At 43.0% G+C, this 17,304-nt stretch overlaps 1 protein-coding gene across 1 annotated transcript; it reads left to right on the top strand.

The window, feature by feature from the left end:
* The first annotated feature begins 2,197 nt into the window (after positions 1–2,197).
* LOC129144682 (uncharacterized) lies at positions 2,198–6,147 on the top strand. The gene is made up of 2 exons (XM_054687907.1): positions 2,198–2,408; positions 3,698–6,147. Exons 1-2 carry the CDS (start codon positions 2,381–2,383, stop codon positions 6,145–6,147), a joined length of 2,478 nt encoding a protein of 825 aa, XP_054543882.1. The 5' UTR covers positions 2,198–2,380.
* Positions 6,148–17,304: the final 11,157 nt, after the last annotated feature.

Raw genomic sequence — 17,304 nt, 5'->3', positions numbered from 1 at the left:
AGACCAGGTAAAGGAGGAGTCAGAGTCCTCAGTGGCCTTTACACGCCTTTTATTTAGATTTACCAGGCATATGGCAGGTAGAGGTGCTGGGAGGCCGGGAGCCTGGCAGGCCTCCCAGTCCCCAGCAAGTCTTCACTCCATCTGGGCTCTCCGGCCTTCTCTCGTGTTCTCTCTGCTTCTCTGTTCTCCTGCTTCTGTTCATTCTTGGCTTCTGCTGGCATCCCCATGACACTGCCCTTATAAACTCAGTCTCTCAGCTCAGGTGTACTCACTTCAGGTGCCCGCCATCAGGCATGTATTCAGGACCACAGGGTCCCTCATCTATCCTAATGGTGGGAGGGCAGAAAAGCCTGATAATTTTTCATTACCCTACAGCCATATTGTCCTTAATTTTGCGGTTCTATTCATTTCCTTGTTTAGATCTTCGTGTCCATTCCTCTTTTAATTTAAATACTAGATACTCCTTTAATATTCATGGAATTACAGTCCAGTGGTGTAGTGTAAATGATTGTCAGGCTTTTCTGCTCTCCCGCCATTAGAGATGATGATGGATCCCTGCAATCTTGAATGCATGTCTGATGGCGGGCACCTGGAGTAGGGTGTGGGGATACAAGGTGGGTACACCTGGGCTGAGACTGGGCTTATAAGGGCAGCATCAGAGGGACACCAGGAGAACAAGCAAGAGAATAGAACAGCCAGAAGAGAACAGAGATAACAAGAGCAGAACCAGGAGAGAACGACAGAGCCCAGAAAGAGTGAAGACTTGCTGGGGGCTGGGAGGCCTGCCAGGCTCCAGGGCCTTGGCGCCCCTGCCTGCTGTGTACCTGGTAAATCTCACTAAAGCCTGAAAAAGCCACTGAGGGCTCCAGCACTCTCCTTTACCTGTGTGCACAGGATCACAGAAAAATCCTGCCCTGTGTCTTCCTGCCTCTACAAGTGGCTACAAACTGCTTAAAATTCTGTTTGTCTGTGTAGGCCTTGACTTCTCCCTTATACCTGAAAGAGAGCTTTGCAGGATCAAGTATTCTTGGCTGGCTGTAGGGTAAGGTAAAAGGTATCAGGCTTTTCTGCCCTTCCGCCATCAGGATAGATGAGAGAGCCCTGTGATCCTGGGTGCATGCCTGATGGCGGGCACCTGAAGTGGGTACACCTGCGCTAAAAGACTGATAATATAAGGGTGGTGCAGCAGAGTGCGGTGTGGTGGTAGTGCGGTGTTAAGGGTGGAGGAGTGGAGTGTACGGAGGAGTGTTGGAGCGACTACAAACCACGGCGAAGAGCATGTGGCTGCTAGAACCGTTTATAAACCTGCTCAGAATGGGTTGGTTGCTTTACAACTGGCGTAGACGGCAGGACGGTTCGAGGCAGGACAGCTCTACGCAGACGAAACCCTTTGAAATCTGGAGAGGGATCCCTGGATGGCCGGCCACGAGCAGATGGTACCCGGTGGCCGACCTCCTCGCCCAGTGGGCACCTCCCCAGGAATGGCCAGAGGTAGATGGATCCCCGGGGCAGTTGGAACAGGCCCTGTATGAAATAGAAGAAACCCTGAGTGGATGCAGTGCCCGCGAGGCGGCAGGAGCCGTGGGATGGGTGTTTCTCACGGCTCTGCGAGAGTCCAGGCGGAAAGAGCAATCTAGGATCCAGCAAGTACTGGATGAGATGCGAGAAGAGATACGAGAAGAGATGCGGATACAGCAACAACATTTGAGGATTCTGGAGGAAGAAGTTCGGAGAAACCGACCCACCCCTCCCGAGATGCCAGACTCCGTCTCAGGAAGGAAGGAGAGGGAGGCTGGCCCTTTGCGCGAATCACAGCCGGGGGTGGCAAACCAGCCTGCGACTCCAGAGATGCCTGACCCCTGCTCAGGAGAGGAGGAGAGGGAGGCTGAACCTTTGCCTGAGTCCCAACCGGCAGTGGTAAACCAACCCGCCACCCCGGAGATGCCGGACTCCTCTGGAGAGGAGGAGGAGGCCGGGCCCATGCTCCGGGCCCGCCCGGTGGTGACTCAGAAAATGAAGCGGCAGCGACCCATGGCCCCAGGGGGTCAGGCAGCGGGACCACCACAGATGACGGAATTTACTACCTACAGACCTTACACCCAGGCGGAACTGGTGGACTTGGGCAAACAGTTCCGCCAGAAACCAGGGGAACCCTTGGCAGCCTGGCTGCTACGTTTATGGGACCTGGGGTGGATGGGATTATTTGCACGGCTCAAGAGATGGAGAGACTGGCCTCCGTGACTTCACACCCATCCTTGCGACAGAGGCTGCAGAACAGCCGGCGGTATGGCCAGGGCGACCACACCCTCCTGGAGTGGATAATGGCTGCCATACGGACAGTCTGGGCTGATGCGGGAGATGTGCCGGAGACAGTAAGCGGATGGCAGACGTACGCCGAGCTGGTGCAGGTACTTCGGGAATTGGGGATGCGGCAGGCCATGTTTAATGTGAATACGCGTGGTCCTGACGACGAGCGTTTCACAGCAGGAATGAGAGACTTGGTATTAAAGGATGCCCCCTCCTCTACATTTGGATCCCTCATGGCAGTACTAGCACCCTATGTGGGACGTCAGATACATGACGTCACCACCATGATAGCCAGCTTGGGAGAAGTTGAGAGCCGGCGCTCTCAGAAAGGAATACGGGTAGTTTCAGAAAGGTCAAAAGGAATGCCAAGGAGGGCAAGGAGGCCTCTTGGCATCACAGAACCTATAAAAGTCACCCGTAAACAAATGTGGATGGATTTAATAAGAGCAGGCGTAGATAGCACTAAAATAGACGCACAGCCCAATGCATATTTATTGGAATTATGGCAGCAGCTGCGAGAAGACCAGAGGTTCACACCCATGAGAAGGACTGCTGCTCAAGGGGAGCCTGGAAACCCCAGGCCTCAGGCACGCGCCCTGCGGCTGGAAGACCACTTGCTGCCAGCCCCGTCCTCGGGTGATGGCCTGATATCCTTTGAATAGGGTGAGGGCCAAGGAACCCGTCCACAGGGGACGGGCGGGGACCGGAGGCCACATGTGGAGCTTGCCATTCACTGGTCCCCGACTAACGTACAAAGGGTTTTAGCGCTAGTAGACACAGGAGCAGAATGTACTCTGCTCTATGGAAATCCGGAAAGATTTCATGGGTCTACTTGTTATATTGATGGCTATGGAGGCCAGAGTGTCAAGGTGACAGCAGTAAAACTATCTCTGGGGATTGGGCGATTACCCCTAAAGAGTATAAAGTGTATGTATCGCCCATCCCGGAGTACATCCTGGGGGTGGATGTACTACGTGGCTTATGGCTAGAAACCACAATCGGAGAGTTTCGCCTTAGAGTGCGCGTGGTAAAGGCAGTGGTGAGAGGACATGCTAAGCATCCGCCCCTACAACTGCCAGTCCCTAGGCGAGTGACTAATACCAAGCAATATCGGTTGCCCGGAGGCTACAAAGAAATTACAGGCACAATATCAGAGCTGGAGAAAGTGGGCATTGTGCGTACTGCCCACAGCCCCTACAATTCGCCAGTGTGGCCGGTGAAGAAGCCCGATGGCTCTTGGCGCATGACAGTAGATTATCGTGAATTGAATAAGGTAGTTCCCCCCTTGCATGCTGCAGTGCCTTCAGTGGCAGATTTGATGGATCGTCTGAGCCACGAGCTAGGAATGTACCATTTTGTAGCTGATCTGGCAAATGCTTTTTTTCCATAGATATAGCCCCAGGAAGTCAAGACCAATTCGCCTTCACCTGGGAAGGCCGGCAGTGGACATTCACTGTGCTGCCACAGGGATACCTGCACAGCCCGACTCTGTGTCATGGGCTGGTGGCAGCAGATTTGGCCCGGTGGGAAAGGCCATCTTCAGTGCGTTTATACCATTATATTGATGATATTTTATTGACAAGTGACTCTCTTACAGATCTGGAAAAGGCAGTACCTCTCTTATTAACACACCTGAAAACATGCGGCTGGGCAATCAACGAAAGCAAACTGCAGGGGCCTGGACTGTCAGTTAAGTTCCTGGGAGTTGTTTGGTCGGGTAAGACAAAGGTTATCCCTGAAGCTGTGATAGATAAAGTTCAAGCTTACCCCACTCCAACCACAGTGAAGCAGCTGCAAGCCTTTCTGGGTCTGCTGGGTTACTGGAGGGCATTTATACCTCACATGGCCCAGCTCTTACGGCCCTTGTATATGTTAATACGAAAGGGAGCCAGGTGGGATTGGTCAGCTGAGGCAGACACAGCATTTGCCACGGCCAAACGAACTATAAAGACTGCTCAGGCCTTGCAGGTTTTTGACCCAGCCCGACCCTGTGAGCTCGATGTACATGTTACTCAGGAAGGGTTCGGGTGGGGACTCTGGCAGAAATCAGAGAGGCTACGACAGCCTATTGGGTTCTGGTCCCAACTCTGGAAGGGGGCTGAGGTTAGGTACTCCTTAATTGAGAAACAGTTAGCTGCGGTATATGCAGCCTTACTAGCCACAGAAAGTATAACTGCCACAGCCCCTGTCTCAGTGAGAACCACTTACCCAATAGCTGGATGGGTACGGGACTGGACAACAAAGCCCCATAGTGGCACTGCTCAAACGCCCACTTTGGCGAAGTGGGGGGCATACTTAGAACAGCGCTGCACCCTGTCAACTAGCCCCTTAAGGGTGGAGTTGCAGGAGGTTCTTGGTCCTGTGACATATACTAGTATGGAACCAAATTCAGAAGCCTGTATAGAAGCCGAACCTGAAGCTAGTCCCTACAAGGAGGGTCGAGCACCGATTCCAGCAGAGGCCTGGTATACAGATGGCTCCAGCCGGGGCCAGCCAGCCTCTTGGACAGCGGTGGCTGTACACCCAGAAACAGACACTATCTGGTTCGAAACCGGGACGGGACAGAGCAGCCAATGGGCTGAACTGCGAGCAGTATGGATGGTGGTGGCCCATGAGCCTTCCCCTGTAGTAATCTGTACTGACAGTTGGGCTGTGTACAGGGGTCTGACACTGTGGATTTCCACATGGAATTTAAATGACTGGACAGTTATGCATCGGCCATTGTGGGGCCAGGCCCTATGGAAAGATCTATGGGATCTGGGGCATCAGAAGCAGGTGACTGTTTATCATGTCACAGGACATGCCCCATTAGCCTCACCAGGCAATGATGAGGCAGATACCCTAGCCCGGGTTCGATGGCTTGAAACTGCTCCAGGGCGGGATGTTGCGCAGTGGCTACACAGACGCTTGCTCCACGCAGGGCAGAAGACAATGTGGGCCACTGTACGTGCCTGGGGTCTACCTGTAACTTTAAAAGAAATCCAGACTGCATGTGAAACATGTGTAGTATGTTCTAGGACTTACCCCCGGAGACCTTTTGCATCTACAGGCCAGGTGTTGCGGGGGCAGGTACCCCTGACACGCTGGCAGATTGACATCATTGGACCACTACCTCGCTCCGATGGACAACAGTATGCTGTCACCTGTGTGGACACTGCTACCGGGTTATTGGCAGCTTACCCTGCTCCACATGCGGACCAAAAGGCAGTTTTGGCAGCACTGGCACGCCTATGTGCTGCATATGGACGTCCGCTGGTAGTGGAGAGCGATCAAGGGACTCATTTTACAGGAGCCCGGGTGCAGCAGTGGGCCAAGAACATGGGTGTTGAATGGAAGTTTCACACTCCCTATAATCCCAAAGCTGCAGGGATTATAGAGAGGTATAATGGCCTACTGAAGCAAGGACTAAGAGCCACTGCCCCCACTCAGACGCTGGCCGGGTGGAGCCGACGTCTCTGGGAGGTGTTGCAGACATTGAATGAGAGGAGCAGGAGAGGCGGCCTGGCTCCAGTGGAGGCATTGCTACATCGTGCCGCTGCTCCCATCCAATTACAAATAAAGACGTCAGACATCTTATTAAAACCGGGACTTGGACAGCAGGGCAACATCCTATTGCCAGCCCCAACTGGAGTGGACCCAGGGCAGACTGTGGACTGGGAATGGCCCTGGACAGTGAAGGCTCCCCACATGCGGTGGGTGGCTCTGATAGCCCCTTGGGGTCGTGGCCTGGAGGCCAATTTACAGATAAAACCATGGGTGAGTGCTCAGTGGCCGCCACGGGTGCGTGTTACCCACCCTGGAGTAACAGATCAGCAGGCAATCCTCAAGGGACATTTGTAATAACTCTGTGGCCCATTATGAGCTCTCCACTCCTGCTGCATGTAGAACCCACTGATGCCTCTTCACTGGCAAAGCGAGTGTGGTACTCACGCCCTGGAAGGCCACTGATGCCAGCAACAATATTGTCTTCGGATGCCAAATTAGCATGTATATTGCCCGATGGGAGGGATCTCCCATTGCTGGTACCAGTAACTTCTCTGTCCTTCCGCCCCTAGGAAAATTAAGTTTAGTCATTTTGTGGTGTGTTTGCTTTTGTGGTCCAGGGCTGCACTGTTTATGTTTGCTTAAAAAAATTGTACATACGTAGACTATGTGGCAGAAAACCCTGAGGGGGTGGACTGTAGGGTAAGGTAAAAGGTATCAGGCTTTTCTGCCCTTCCGCCATCAGGATAGATGAGAGAGCCCTGTGATCCTGGGTGCATGCCTGATGGCGGGCACCTGAAGTGGGTACACCTGCGCTAAAAGACTGATAATATAAGGGTGGTGCAGCAGAGTGCGGTGTGGTGGTAGTGCGGTGTTAAGGGTGGAGGAGTGGAGTGTACGGAGGAGTGTTGGAGCGACTACAAACCACGGCGAAGAGCATGTGGCTGCTAGAACCGTTTATAAACCTGCTCAGAATGGGTTGGTTGCTTTACACTGGCAGCTTTTATTGTTAATATTTTTAATATGTCATCCCATTCTCTTCTCTTCCACAGTATTTCTTCAGAGAAATATGATGTTAACATAACATCATCAACATCTAATTCTTCCCCCTTATCAGATTCATTATTCTCTTTGTTTTAAACTCTTGAAAGTTTCACTAGTATGCATTTTGTTATAGGTAGCCTTTTGTTATTTTAGCTTCTTATATTTGTATGTTAATTTCCTCCTCTAAATTTGGGAATTTGTCCTCCATTATTTCTTTAAATTCTTGTGTACTTTTTTTCCCCTTCTGTCTCTCTTCCCTCTCTGTAATATCTATGATTCTAGATTTCCATTCCTCATGAAGTCAGAAAATTCTCAAATTGTTTATTTTTTAAACCATTTTTTTTTTAATTTTGTCTACCTAGATTTTTTTTTTTCCCCATTTGGATATTCAAGGTTACTGATTCAGTCTTCCATTTGTTCTATTCCATTTCCATAGCTTTCTCCAGATTTTTTTAACCTCTGGTGATCTTTTTACTACCTCAACTTTACCATTTTCTTATTTCAAGTTTCAATTTCAAACCTCTGTTCATTTTTCATGGATCTCATTGCAGTCATTGGCTTTTCCGAGTTTTGCTACATACCTTTGATCTCACTTTCTGTGTTTTCTCCATATTATTCCATTTTTGAATTTTTTTATGTTGACAATTTTGAATTCTCTATATGATAGAGTCTTACACATATTTGTGTTTGGATACAGGAGATTTGTTCTCTTTCTGTGGTGTATTATTCCTGATGACTTACATGGTAATTTTTAATTTTTTTTCTTCACATTATTTACATTAGGGGCCACAATTTTATAATTGGGGCTATTTGTTGGCAAGGGACTTCTTCCCATATTCATCCAGAAGCTGTCTATGCAGTGGGCATGGAGGTGGTTTGTTGTATTATAAGGCAGCACTGGATCCACCTGAAATCTGAACTGGTAAATCACTGGGTAATATGTGCATCAGTTGGGACTTTGAGGGGTCTGGGGTGGTGCTGTTTTTGTTCTGAAAGCTGGTTTGTGTAATCACCACCTGGTGGACTAATATGTAACAATCTTAGGAGCATCTGAGTTCCCATTAAAGCACCATCAACATTTTCACAGAGCAAACAGAATGAGTTGAGACCTATCTTATTCTATCTGGAAAATAAGGTATTTGCTATATCATCAGAGGTTAGGAAAGATAACACATTTAGGTGAGTAGCAGGAGTAGAAGAAGGTATTCTAACCAGTGAAATATTTTGTACTTAGATGTACAGAAATTACATACTATCTGTTGATGGAGAGTATAGTGCAATAGTGATGAATTATAATAAGAATTAGGGTAAATTTATATTGGTACTACAGGGGAAAAGAAAGTGAAGTGTAGGATTTTTATATTTTATTTGTTTCCCCCAGAAAATTTCATATACATTATAGTCATTGAAAAAAAGAGAAAATGACTAGGGCCTCCCCTTGTGGCACAGGCAGTTGAGCTAAGCCCTGTAAAACTGTCTGTAGCCTCTGTAGCATGGGTTCAATCCCGGCCACCGGCGAGAATCCCACATGGTAAGGCAGACCTCCCCTGTCTCATCAGCTGCTCCCCTCAGCAGTGTGTTTTGGTCAATCTGCCTGTTTTGTTCCCCGCTCTGTTTCTAGTGAATCCTCTCACCCTCCTGCACATCTGGCCTATACCCTTGTTCTTGTATGATGAATAAATAAATCTTTATTTTTTTAAATGGAAGGTTTTTTTAAAATTTATTTATTTATGCATATAAGAGCTGGGGTACAGGCCAGGAATGTGGGGGGGTGAGAGGATTCACCAGAGACAGAGTGGGGAACAGAACAGGCAGACTGACTGAAATATACTGCTGAAGGGAGCAGTGGGCGAAGCACAGCAGACTATGTGGATTGTTCCCTGGCAGCCCGGGGATCGAATTTGTGCTATAGAGGCTGTGGGTTGCTTCAAAGTGTGGTGCTTAACCCCTTGTGCCACCAGGGAGGTCCCAATAAATAAATCTTAAAAAAAAAAAAAGACTAAATGATAATAATCTGAAAATGCTGAATTGAGCTGACACAATTTTATACAGATTTTTTTATCATATCATAATGTTTCTAAACAGACTTATTGTGATGGTAAAAATAGCACAAATTCTCCTTGATATATGAATTAGTTTAGGTTTACCAAGAAGCAAATGCCAAGGAGGGTGGTGTCTAAATGTACAAAATATTTACTGGGAACTAAAGAGAAGGCTGAGTAAAAGACTCAATGTTGTAATGTAAGTCTTTAATATGGGTAATGAGAGAAGGAAGGAGGATTGAATGGCTAAGAAGAGTTTTAAACTCCATTAAAGTTACAAAAATGTTTAGTAGGGCTCATAATTACTACTTGAGCCAAAGACATTCAAAATTGCCCTGTGTTTCTCTCGACAAGCTTAAATAAGTGCTGCTGCATGTTGGATTTTTAGTCGGGATGTGACCATAGGAAGTCCAACTTTGCAATAAATGCAATAGCATATTTAGGGGGAAGCAGATGGAGTCAACAGCCCATTATACTCTTCACAGCAGGAAGAGTGAGTAGAACATTTTCATAGTTGCCATAATATCAAATACAAATGAAATATTCTCTGAAGATCGGTAATGCAAATAGAATCAACCATTTAGAGATCACATTCCTCAAAATACAAGAATCGTAGTTTTCTTAATGTTCTTCTATGTGCAACTGTAGCTTCCTGAGGTGTAATAATAAAGAATAGAAAATAGATCTCTGCATTTCCCTGAAATGACTGGGCTATTAAAATAACAGACTTGGAGGCCTTATAACTAAGTATAACTATGTTTATATGTATAAAATGTGATGAATTCACATAAATGTTTTTCATTTTAATTTTTTATTTAGTTTTGTGTGGAAGAACTGGAGATATAGACAGAGTTGCAGGGATTGAGAGGGTTCACCAGAGACAGAGTGGGGAGCAGTACAGGCAGATTTACTAAAATACACAGCTAAGGGGGAGCAGTGGGTGAGACAGGAGAGATCTGCTGCACTATGAGGGTTAGCTCTGGCCAGGTGATAACTTGATAGTGGTGAGATTTAATTAATCCCTTGCACCACCAGGAAAGCCCCTGTCTTGAGGTAATTTTTAAAATTTCTTCTTTAATGTCCCCATAAATACAATTGTCATTCAGGATTATGCTGTTGAGTCCACCTATTAGATATTTTTTTTTTGTTTTCTTTTTGTGTTTGTTTTTAGTTTGATTCCATTGTGATCAGAGAATTTAGTTGATGTGATTTCAATTTTCATGAATTTACTGACACTTGTTTTGTAACACATCATGGTGTCTATTCTAGTGAAAAACTGTTCCCTGTGCATTTGAGAAGAATTTGTTCTCAGCTTCTATGGCAATATTTACACCTTATAAATATCTATTGAACCCATACGGTCTAACTTTTTTGTAAGGCTACTGTGTCTTTGCTGTTATTCTGCTGGCCAATTTGTTTATTGATGAATGTGGGACATTGAAGTCCCTTACTCCTATTTTTTTCATTTCTGTTTTCAAATTTGTTATTAATTGCCCTATATATGTTGATGTTCCTTCATTTGGTACCTATATATTGATATATGTTATGTCTTCCTGATATATTCCTCCATTTTTCATTATATAGTGTGCATCCGTTTTTCTTGTCACCTTTTCATCTGGATGTATATTTGCTGTGATATTTATGGTTGTACTTGCCTTTAGGGGTTTCAGTTTGCTTATAAGATTTTTTTTCCTTACCATTTTTGAAGGTAAGGAATCTTCCTTACCATTTTTGAAGCTCCATTTTGGAGCTTAGATAGGTCACCTTCAATTAGTTAATGGTGGGTATTATATTCTGATCCAACCATCCAGTCTGTACCTTTTGATTGATGAATTTAGTCTATTTATATTTAAAGTATATATTGGTATATTAAGAATTTTTATTACCATTTTGTCATTAGTTTTGTCAAAGGGAAAAACCATAAATAAAAAGCGGCTGTCCCAGTTTCTGAGTCCTTTGGTTTGCTTAAGGCCTTGGGACAGGACAAAAAACAAACTTATAAGAAGAAAAATTTTAAAAGGTATATTCACAAAGAAACTTAAAAGAGTAAACAAAAGAGAGAAACAGATACAGATAGAGAAATTACTTGTTGTCACTACATGTCATCTGTCCTAATGGTAATACCAGGATACTTGTAAGAACTTAAAAACAAACAAAAAAAGGCCTCCCCTGGTGGTGCAGCAGTTGAGCACTGGGCTGCAAAGCTGCCCGCAGGCTCTATAGCACTGGTTTGATCCCCAGCCACTGGCGAGTGTCCCACACAGGGCGCAGGCCCACACAGGGCGCAGGCCTCACCTGTCACGCCCACTGCTCCCATCAGTAGTGTATTTCTTCGGTCTGCCTGTTCTTCTCCCTGCCCTGGCTCTGGTGCTTTCTCTCACCCTCCTGCGCTTCTGACTGTACCCAGTGCTTAAATAAATAAATAAATAAATAAATAAATAAATAAATAAATAAATCTTTAAAAAAAAAAAGCAAGACAAAATCCAAAGGAGCCAGGCATATCTGTCTTCACTATTTAAAGGCCCTTTGACTTTTCAGGTCAACTTTTACTTTCCAGGACAACTCATTCAGAAAGTCATGTTAATGGTATGCTAGGAGTTGTAGTACTTACCACCTGAGCTCTCTCCTCTGAGTGGAGATGAGGTGGAGTCCATTCAGAGCATCATTTACTAGTTTGGAGTTTTTTTCTCATTGTTTAACACCTTAGTGGTTATATATATATATATATATATATATATATATATTCTTGAGATTTATTTTTATTTTATTTTATTTCAATAAGGGAGCACCTTTCAACCTTTACTGCAATGGAGTCCTAGGTTTGCAAACTCCTTCACAGGAACTTTTTTAAAGATGTTTCTTTTTTTTTTTTAAAAAGGTTTACTTATTTATGCATCTAAGAACTGGGGTTCAGGCCAAAAGTGCAGGGGATTGAGAGGAGGCATCAGAGACAGAGTGGGGAGCAGAACAGGTGGATCTACTGAAATACACTGCTGAGGGGATCTGTTGGGCAGGACAGGAGAGGTCTGCTGTGCCATGTGGGTCACCTCCCTGGCAGGGGATCAAACTCATATGGCAGTAGCTGCAGATTGCTTCTTAGTGCTGACGTTAAACCCCTGGTGCCACCTAGGAGGCCCAAAGATGTTTCTATATAAAGAAAAACTTTTATTTCTCTCTCATATCTGTAAGCAATTCAAGATTCTTAGTTGATAGTTTTACCTTTAAGTATTTTGAATGCATTATTCCATTTTTTCCTCCTTATAAGGTTTCCTCAGAGAAGGGTGATGTAAGCCTGTTAGGGGTACCATTGTATGTTATCTGTTGTTGTATTGTTCCCCCTAGCCACCTTCAAAATTCTTTCCTTATCTTGAATTCTTGTTAACATCACAACTACATGTCTTTGTGTGAGTCTCATTACATTAAAATAACTAGGTGTTCCTTAAACAAGAACAGGCCAGAGGAGCGGGAGGGTGAGAGGATTCACCAGAGACAGAGTGGGGGACAGAACAGGCAGACTGATGAAATACACTGCTGAGGGGAACAGCGGGCGTGACAGGAGAGGTCTGCTGCACCATGTGGGACCCTCGCTGGCTGGCTGGGATCAAACTGGCACTGCAGAGGCTGCAGACAGCTTCACAGAGCTGCACTCAACCGCCTGCACCAACAGGGGAGGCCTGAACCTTGTGGATTTGTATATTTAACTTTTTCCTCAGGTTTGAAAATTTTTGTTCAGTTGTTTTGCTGAATGTTTTCTATTTCCATCATTTTCTCTTCTCCTTCTGAAATATCCATTGTCTTTACATTGTCATTCCTAATGGACTCAGATATTTCTTAAAGTATTCATGTTTTCATTTCTATTTCACTTTCTTCTTCCACCCGTGTCCTTTGTGTATTAATATTAGGTCACTGATTCAATCTTCTGCATTTGTAGCTTTCTCCAGAAGTTTTTATCTCCTCTATTCATTGTTTTATTCAAGTTTCAGTTCCTAGTTTATGTTTATTAATTGCATACTTTAGGTCATTTATTTGTTTTTCTGTGTTTTCTTTTTCTCCTTCATTATTCTGCATTTTCTTCTATGACTTTGATTTCTTTATTCTAGGAATTTTGAACACTGTGTCTGATAAGAATATACATTCTTTCATATTAAGTGTCTATTGCAGTATCTTAGATATTTCCACTACTTCTAGTTTTCCAACAGGTGGCAATTTTTTTTAATGTGATTTTCAATATTTTATTTTCCTAGGCTTTGCAATTCCAGAGACCTTATCATATAGTTGTTGAGTCACTGGGTGGGGGAGGTACTTGGGTAAGTCCAGTTGCTCATGCAAATACTCTGGTTCCTATGTGCAATACACACAGTCTCTCTCCTCTTTGTGGTCCCTGACACATAAGAATATAATCTGTGCACTATCCATTGACTTCATTAGGTCAGTGCCAGTCTCAAGGAATGGGGGAAGTAGAACACAATCTAGCACACTGTCATTTTTTTTTTTTTTATTTCACTGGGAAACCATGCTGTTAGGAACACCCAAACTCTTTGTTTGTTTGTTTGTTTTTTAATATATTTATTTATGCACTGTTGAGGGGAGCAGTGGGTGAGGCAGGAGAGGTCTGCTGTGCCATGTAGGTTGCCCCCTGGCTGGCTGGGGATCAAACTCATGCTAAAGAGGCTGGGAACTGCTTCACAGCAGTGTGCTTAACCCTGTGTGCCACCAGAGAGGCCCAAGAACACCCAAACTCTTTCACAAATAATTCTGCTTAGTGAAATGTTTGTGCCTCCACAATACTCATTTCTACTGTACCCAAGGTCATTGACCAATTGGAAGTACCTCAGTGCACATTACATCTTCTAAAGCCCATACCATATACTCCAGATATTTCTATCCATGTCCTATTTAATGAAGCACAACCCTACTTAGTTAATCTTCCAGCATAATGTGTGCTTGTCTCTGATGTTTAGTAAGTGCTCTAGCTTTGGCTTTCCCTCACATGACAAGCCCCCCAGTATAGTATAGTGTTGGTCTAGATGAGCTTCAAATAATTCTCCTGTGAGAATAGCAAGTAATATACTCTAATGTCATCTTGGTTCAACCTTTCAAAATTTTTACTAATTTCAAAAATTTAATTTTGGAAATATCTGCAGTTTTTATAGCTATGTGAATATTTTACAAAGGACTAGATTTATATTGTATTAAAATATATTTTTTGCAAATATGACATGAATAAAATTAGTCTCATTTGCCCTAAAATACTTTTCTGACATTTAATCTTATAACCAAGTTACATGTCAATCATTGAAGAATATGCTAAAATTAAAAACATTTTTCACAATCTGTATATAATAAGTGACTTGCCTTTGAGACCATCATAGCCTAATGGAAGAATTTAAAAGAGAAATACAATAGCATAAAGAGTGCTTAAATGGTGAGATAAGAGGAGATTATGTAATGGTGGGTTATAAGCAAGCTTCTATCAATAGCTATATAGCTTATGTAAGGAAGAAGCATTAGAACAAATAGCAAGGAAAGAGTCCAAAACAGATGAAATCCGATATGCAAGTACACTGTGCAGAAAATCTTCTGGGAATCATACATCAGTCACTGTGACCAGAAAGAAGAAATGTAATTGTGTAAGTGAGTCTGAGGTGTTGTATCGTGTATATGCAGTTTTCCTCTTTTTATGGATAATAGAGGGTACTAGAAGAAATTTGAAGAAATGGCACAATCTCATCTACCAGTCTGATATATTTTCATATATATACACATATTGAGAGGGGTGAAAGAAGTATAGATTAAATGGGAGTAGAGGGAACATTAAAGAAACTATTATATAATTCTGAATAAAATATGATTAGAGCCTGAACTAAGGCAGTGGTGGTGTTTATAGAAAATGGTAGTATGAGAAATATCTAGGATGATGTACTGCCATTCCCCATGAATAATTACAGACAGTAGAACATAAAAAGAAAGAATCAATATACATTCTTGATTTTGGCATGGACAGTTACATAATACCACTCACAATAGAATATTAATATAGGTAGAATTCCTTATAGTACAGACAATTGGCAATGTCTTTTAAGCAGGTAAAATTATGTAAAAATAAATTCAACTAGATTCATTTATACAATAGTTTACTTATTAAACAACTATTCTAAGCCTATAGATGTTAATGTCTAAAAAGATACAGCAGCAAACAAAACTTATGAGAATATTTGACTTTTACTAGCTAGCATTAGATTTTTGAAAGTAAATAGTAAGAATAGGCAATATGACAGATATTTATGAGTACTCTGGGGAAAAAATACAGAAAGCAATGACAATTAGAAGGATGGGGGTATTTTAGTAAAGAATACAAAAGGCTGCACTGAGAAGGAGTTATTTGAGGAAGACAGGAGTGGATGAGGCAGTTCCTGTGGTGATAGTAAGAAGACATGAATGTGTGGATGTAATATACCACAGTTATTAGGATTAAGTATGAATGGGTCCACTGTTTTCCAGGAACAGAAGAATGGTGTGACTTGAGCAAAGTAATGAAAGGGGATAGTATATATGATCAAATATGTAATTGGGCCTCCCTGGCGGCACAAGGGGTTAAGCACAGCACTATGAATCAATCCTCAGCCTCTGCAGCATGAGTTTGATCCCCAGCCATCCAGGGAGCAACCCGCATGGCACAGCAGACCTCTCCTGACTTGCCCGCTGCTCCCTTCAGCAGTGTACTTCCATCAATCTTCCTGTTCTGTTTCCCACTCTGTTTCTGGTGAATCCTCTCACCCCCCGCATCTCTGGCCTGCTCCCCAGCTCTTGTATGCATAAATAAATAAATCTTAAAAAAATATGTAATCTAAGTCTAAATTATAGGGACTACATTTTTTATTTTAAATATGATGAAAAGTTGTAATGTACTGTTTCCTCTTGAACACTTAACAGAATTCTTCTTTAGATCTCAAAATTTCAATATACTTTTTAATTACATATGTCATAGATTTTGTTCATATTCTATTCTTTTATTTTCATATTCAATCAAATTAAATTAATTTGAATGAATAACTATGACTAAAAATTAAAAAAAAGTCAGCACATCTTGCCTCTGGAAGCCATCTTGACTCAGGGGCCATTTTGCCTCTGAGGGCCACTTCTGGGAAATTTAGTTTTTATTAGGAGATTTTGTTATCATTGTAATGATAAATTTTATTTCTCATTTAATAACAATTAAATTGCATTTATAATATAACCAAAACATATTTTATTTGTGGATCAAAAATAATTACTTTTTGATTAGTGGTTACCATGGGTGTTATGCCTAATTGGTATGCTTACAAAAGTCCTTTATGAGCTGGTGTCTGGTCTTCAACATTTTTTTTTTTTTTTTTTTTTCAGGTTCACATTTACTTTATTTTTTTTTTTTCATTTAAAAGTTTGTTTTTATTTATTTATTTTTTTTTATAAATTTTATTGTTATATTCCCCATACAATTGCAGCCCCCCCATTCTGACCCCAATCCCTCCCCTCCCGCCCCGCCCCCTAAAATTGTCTCTGTTCATAGTTTTTTGTTGATTTTGATTTTCACTTTCTTATAGTTATTCATTTTCCTGGTCCCTTATTTAAGTTTTCTAGATTCCTGCTATGAGTGAGACCATCCGGTATTTTTCTTTTTCTTTTTGGCTTATTTCGCTGAGCATGATCCCTTCCAGCGCCATCCATGTTGCTGCAAATTGCATGTGTTTATCTTTTTTGAATGCTGAGTAATATTCCATGGTATATATGTACCACATCTTCTTGATCCAGTCATCTATTTTTGGGCATTTGGGTTGTTTCCAAAGCTTAGCTATTGTAAACAGTGCTGCTATAAACATAGGGGTGCAGGTGTTCTTTGGAATTGATGTTTCTGTGTCCTTTGGGTAAATACCTAGGAGTGGAATTGCTGGATCATATGGAAGCTCTATGTTTAGTAGGTCCAGAAATCTCCACACAGCTCTCCACAGTGGTTGGACCAGTTTGCACTCCCACCAACAGTGCAGAAGAGTTCCTTTTTCTCCACACCCTCGCCAGCATTTGTTGTTGCTAGTTTTTTTAATATGTGCCATTCTCACTGGTGTAAGATGGTATCTCATGGTAGTTTTGATTTGCATTTCCCTGATGGCAAGTGATGTTGAACATTTTTTCATATGCCTGTTGGCCATTTGCATTACCTCTTCAGAGAAGTTTCTTTTTAGCTCTTGTGCCCATTTTTTGACTGGATTATTTTCTTTGTTGTTGCTGAGTCTCATCAGCTCTTTGCAGATTTTTGTGATCAGTCCTTTATCATTAGTGTTGGGTGCAAAAATGTTCTCCCAGTTGGTGGGGTTTCTCTTTGTTTTTGTTATTGTCTCTTTTGCTGTGCAGAAGCTCTTTAATTTGATGTAGTCCCAGCTGTTTATCTTTG

The sequence above is a fragment of the Talpa occidentalis genome, unplaced genomic scaffold (assembly GCF_014898055.3).
Source record: "Talpa occidentalis isolate TD23 unplaced genomic scaffold, MPIMG_talOcc4v2.1 talOcc4.6, whole genome shotgun sequence".
In the NCBI taxonomy this organism is placed as follows: Eukaryota; Metazoa; Chordata; class Mammalia; order Eulipotyphla; family Talpidae; genus Talpa; species Talpa occidentalis.
This window is presented reverse-complemented; position numbering and strand designations above follow the sequence as displayed.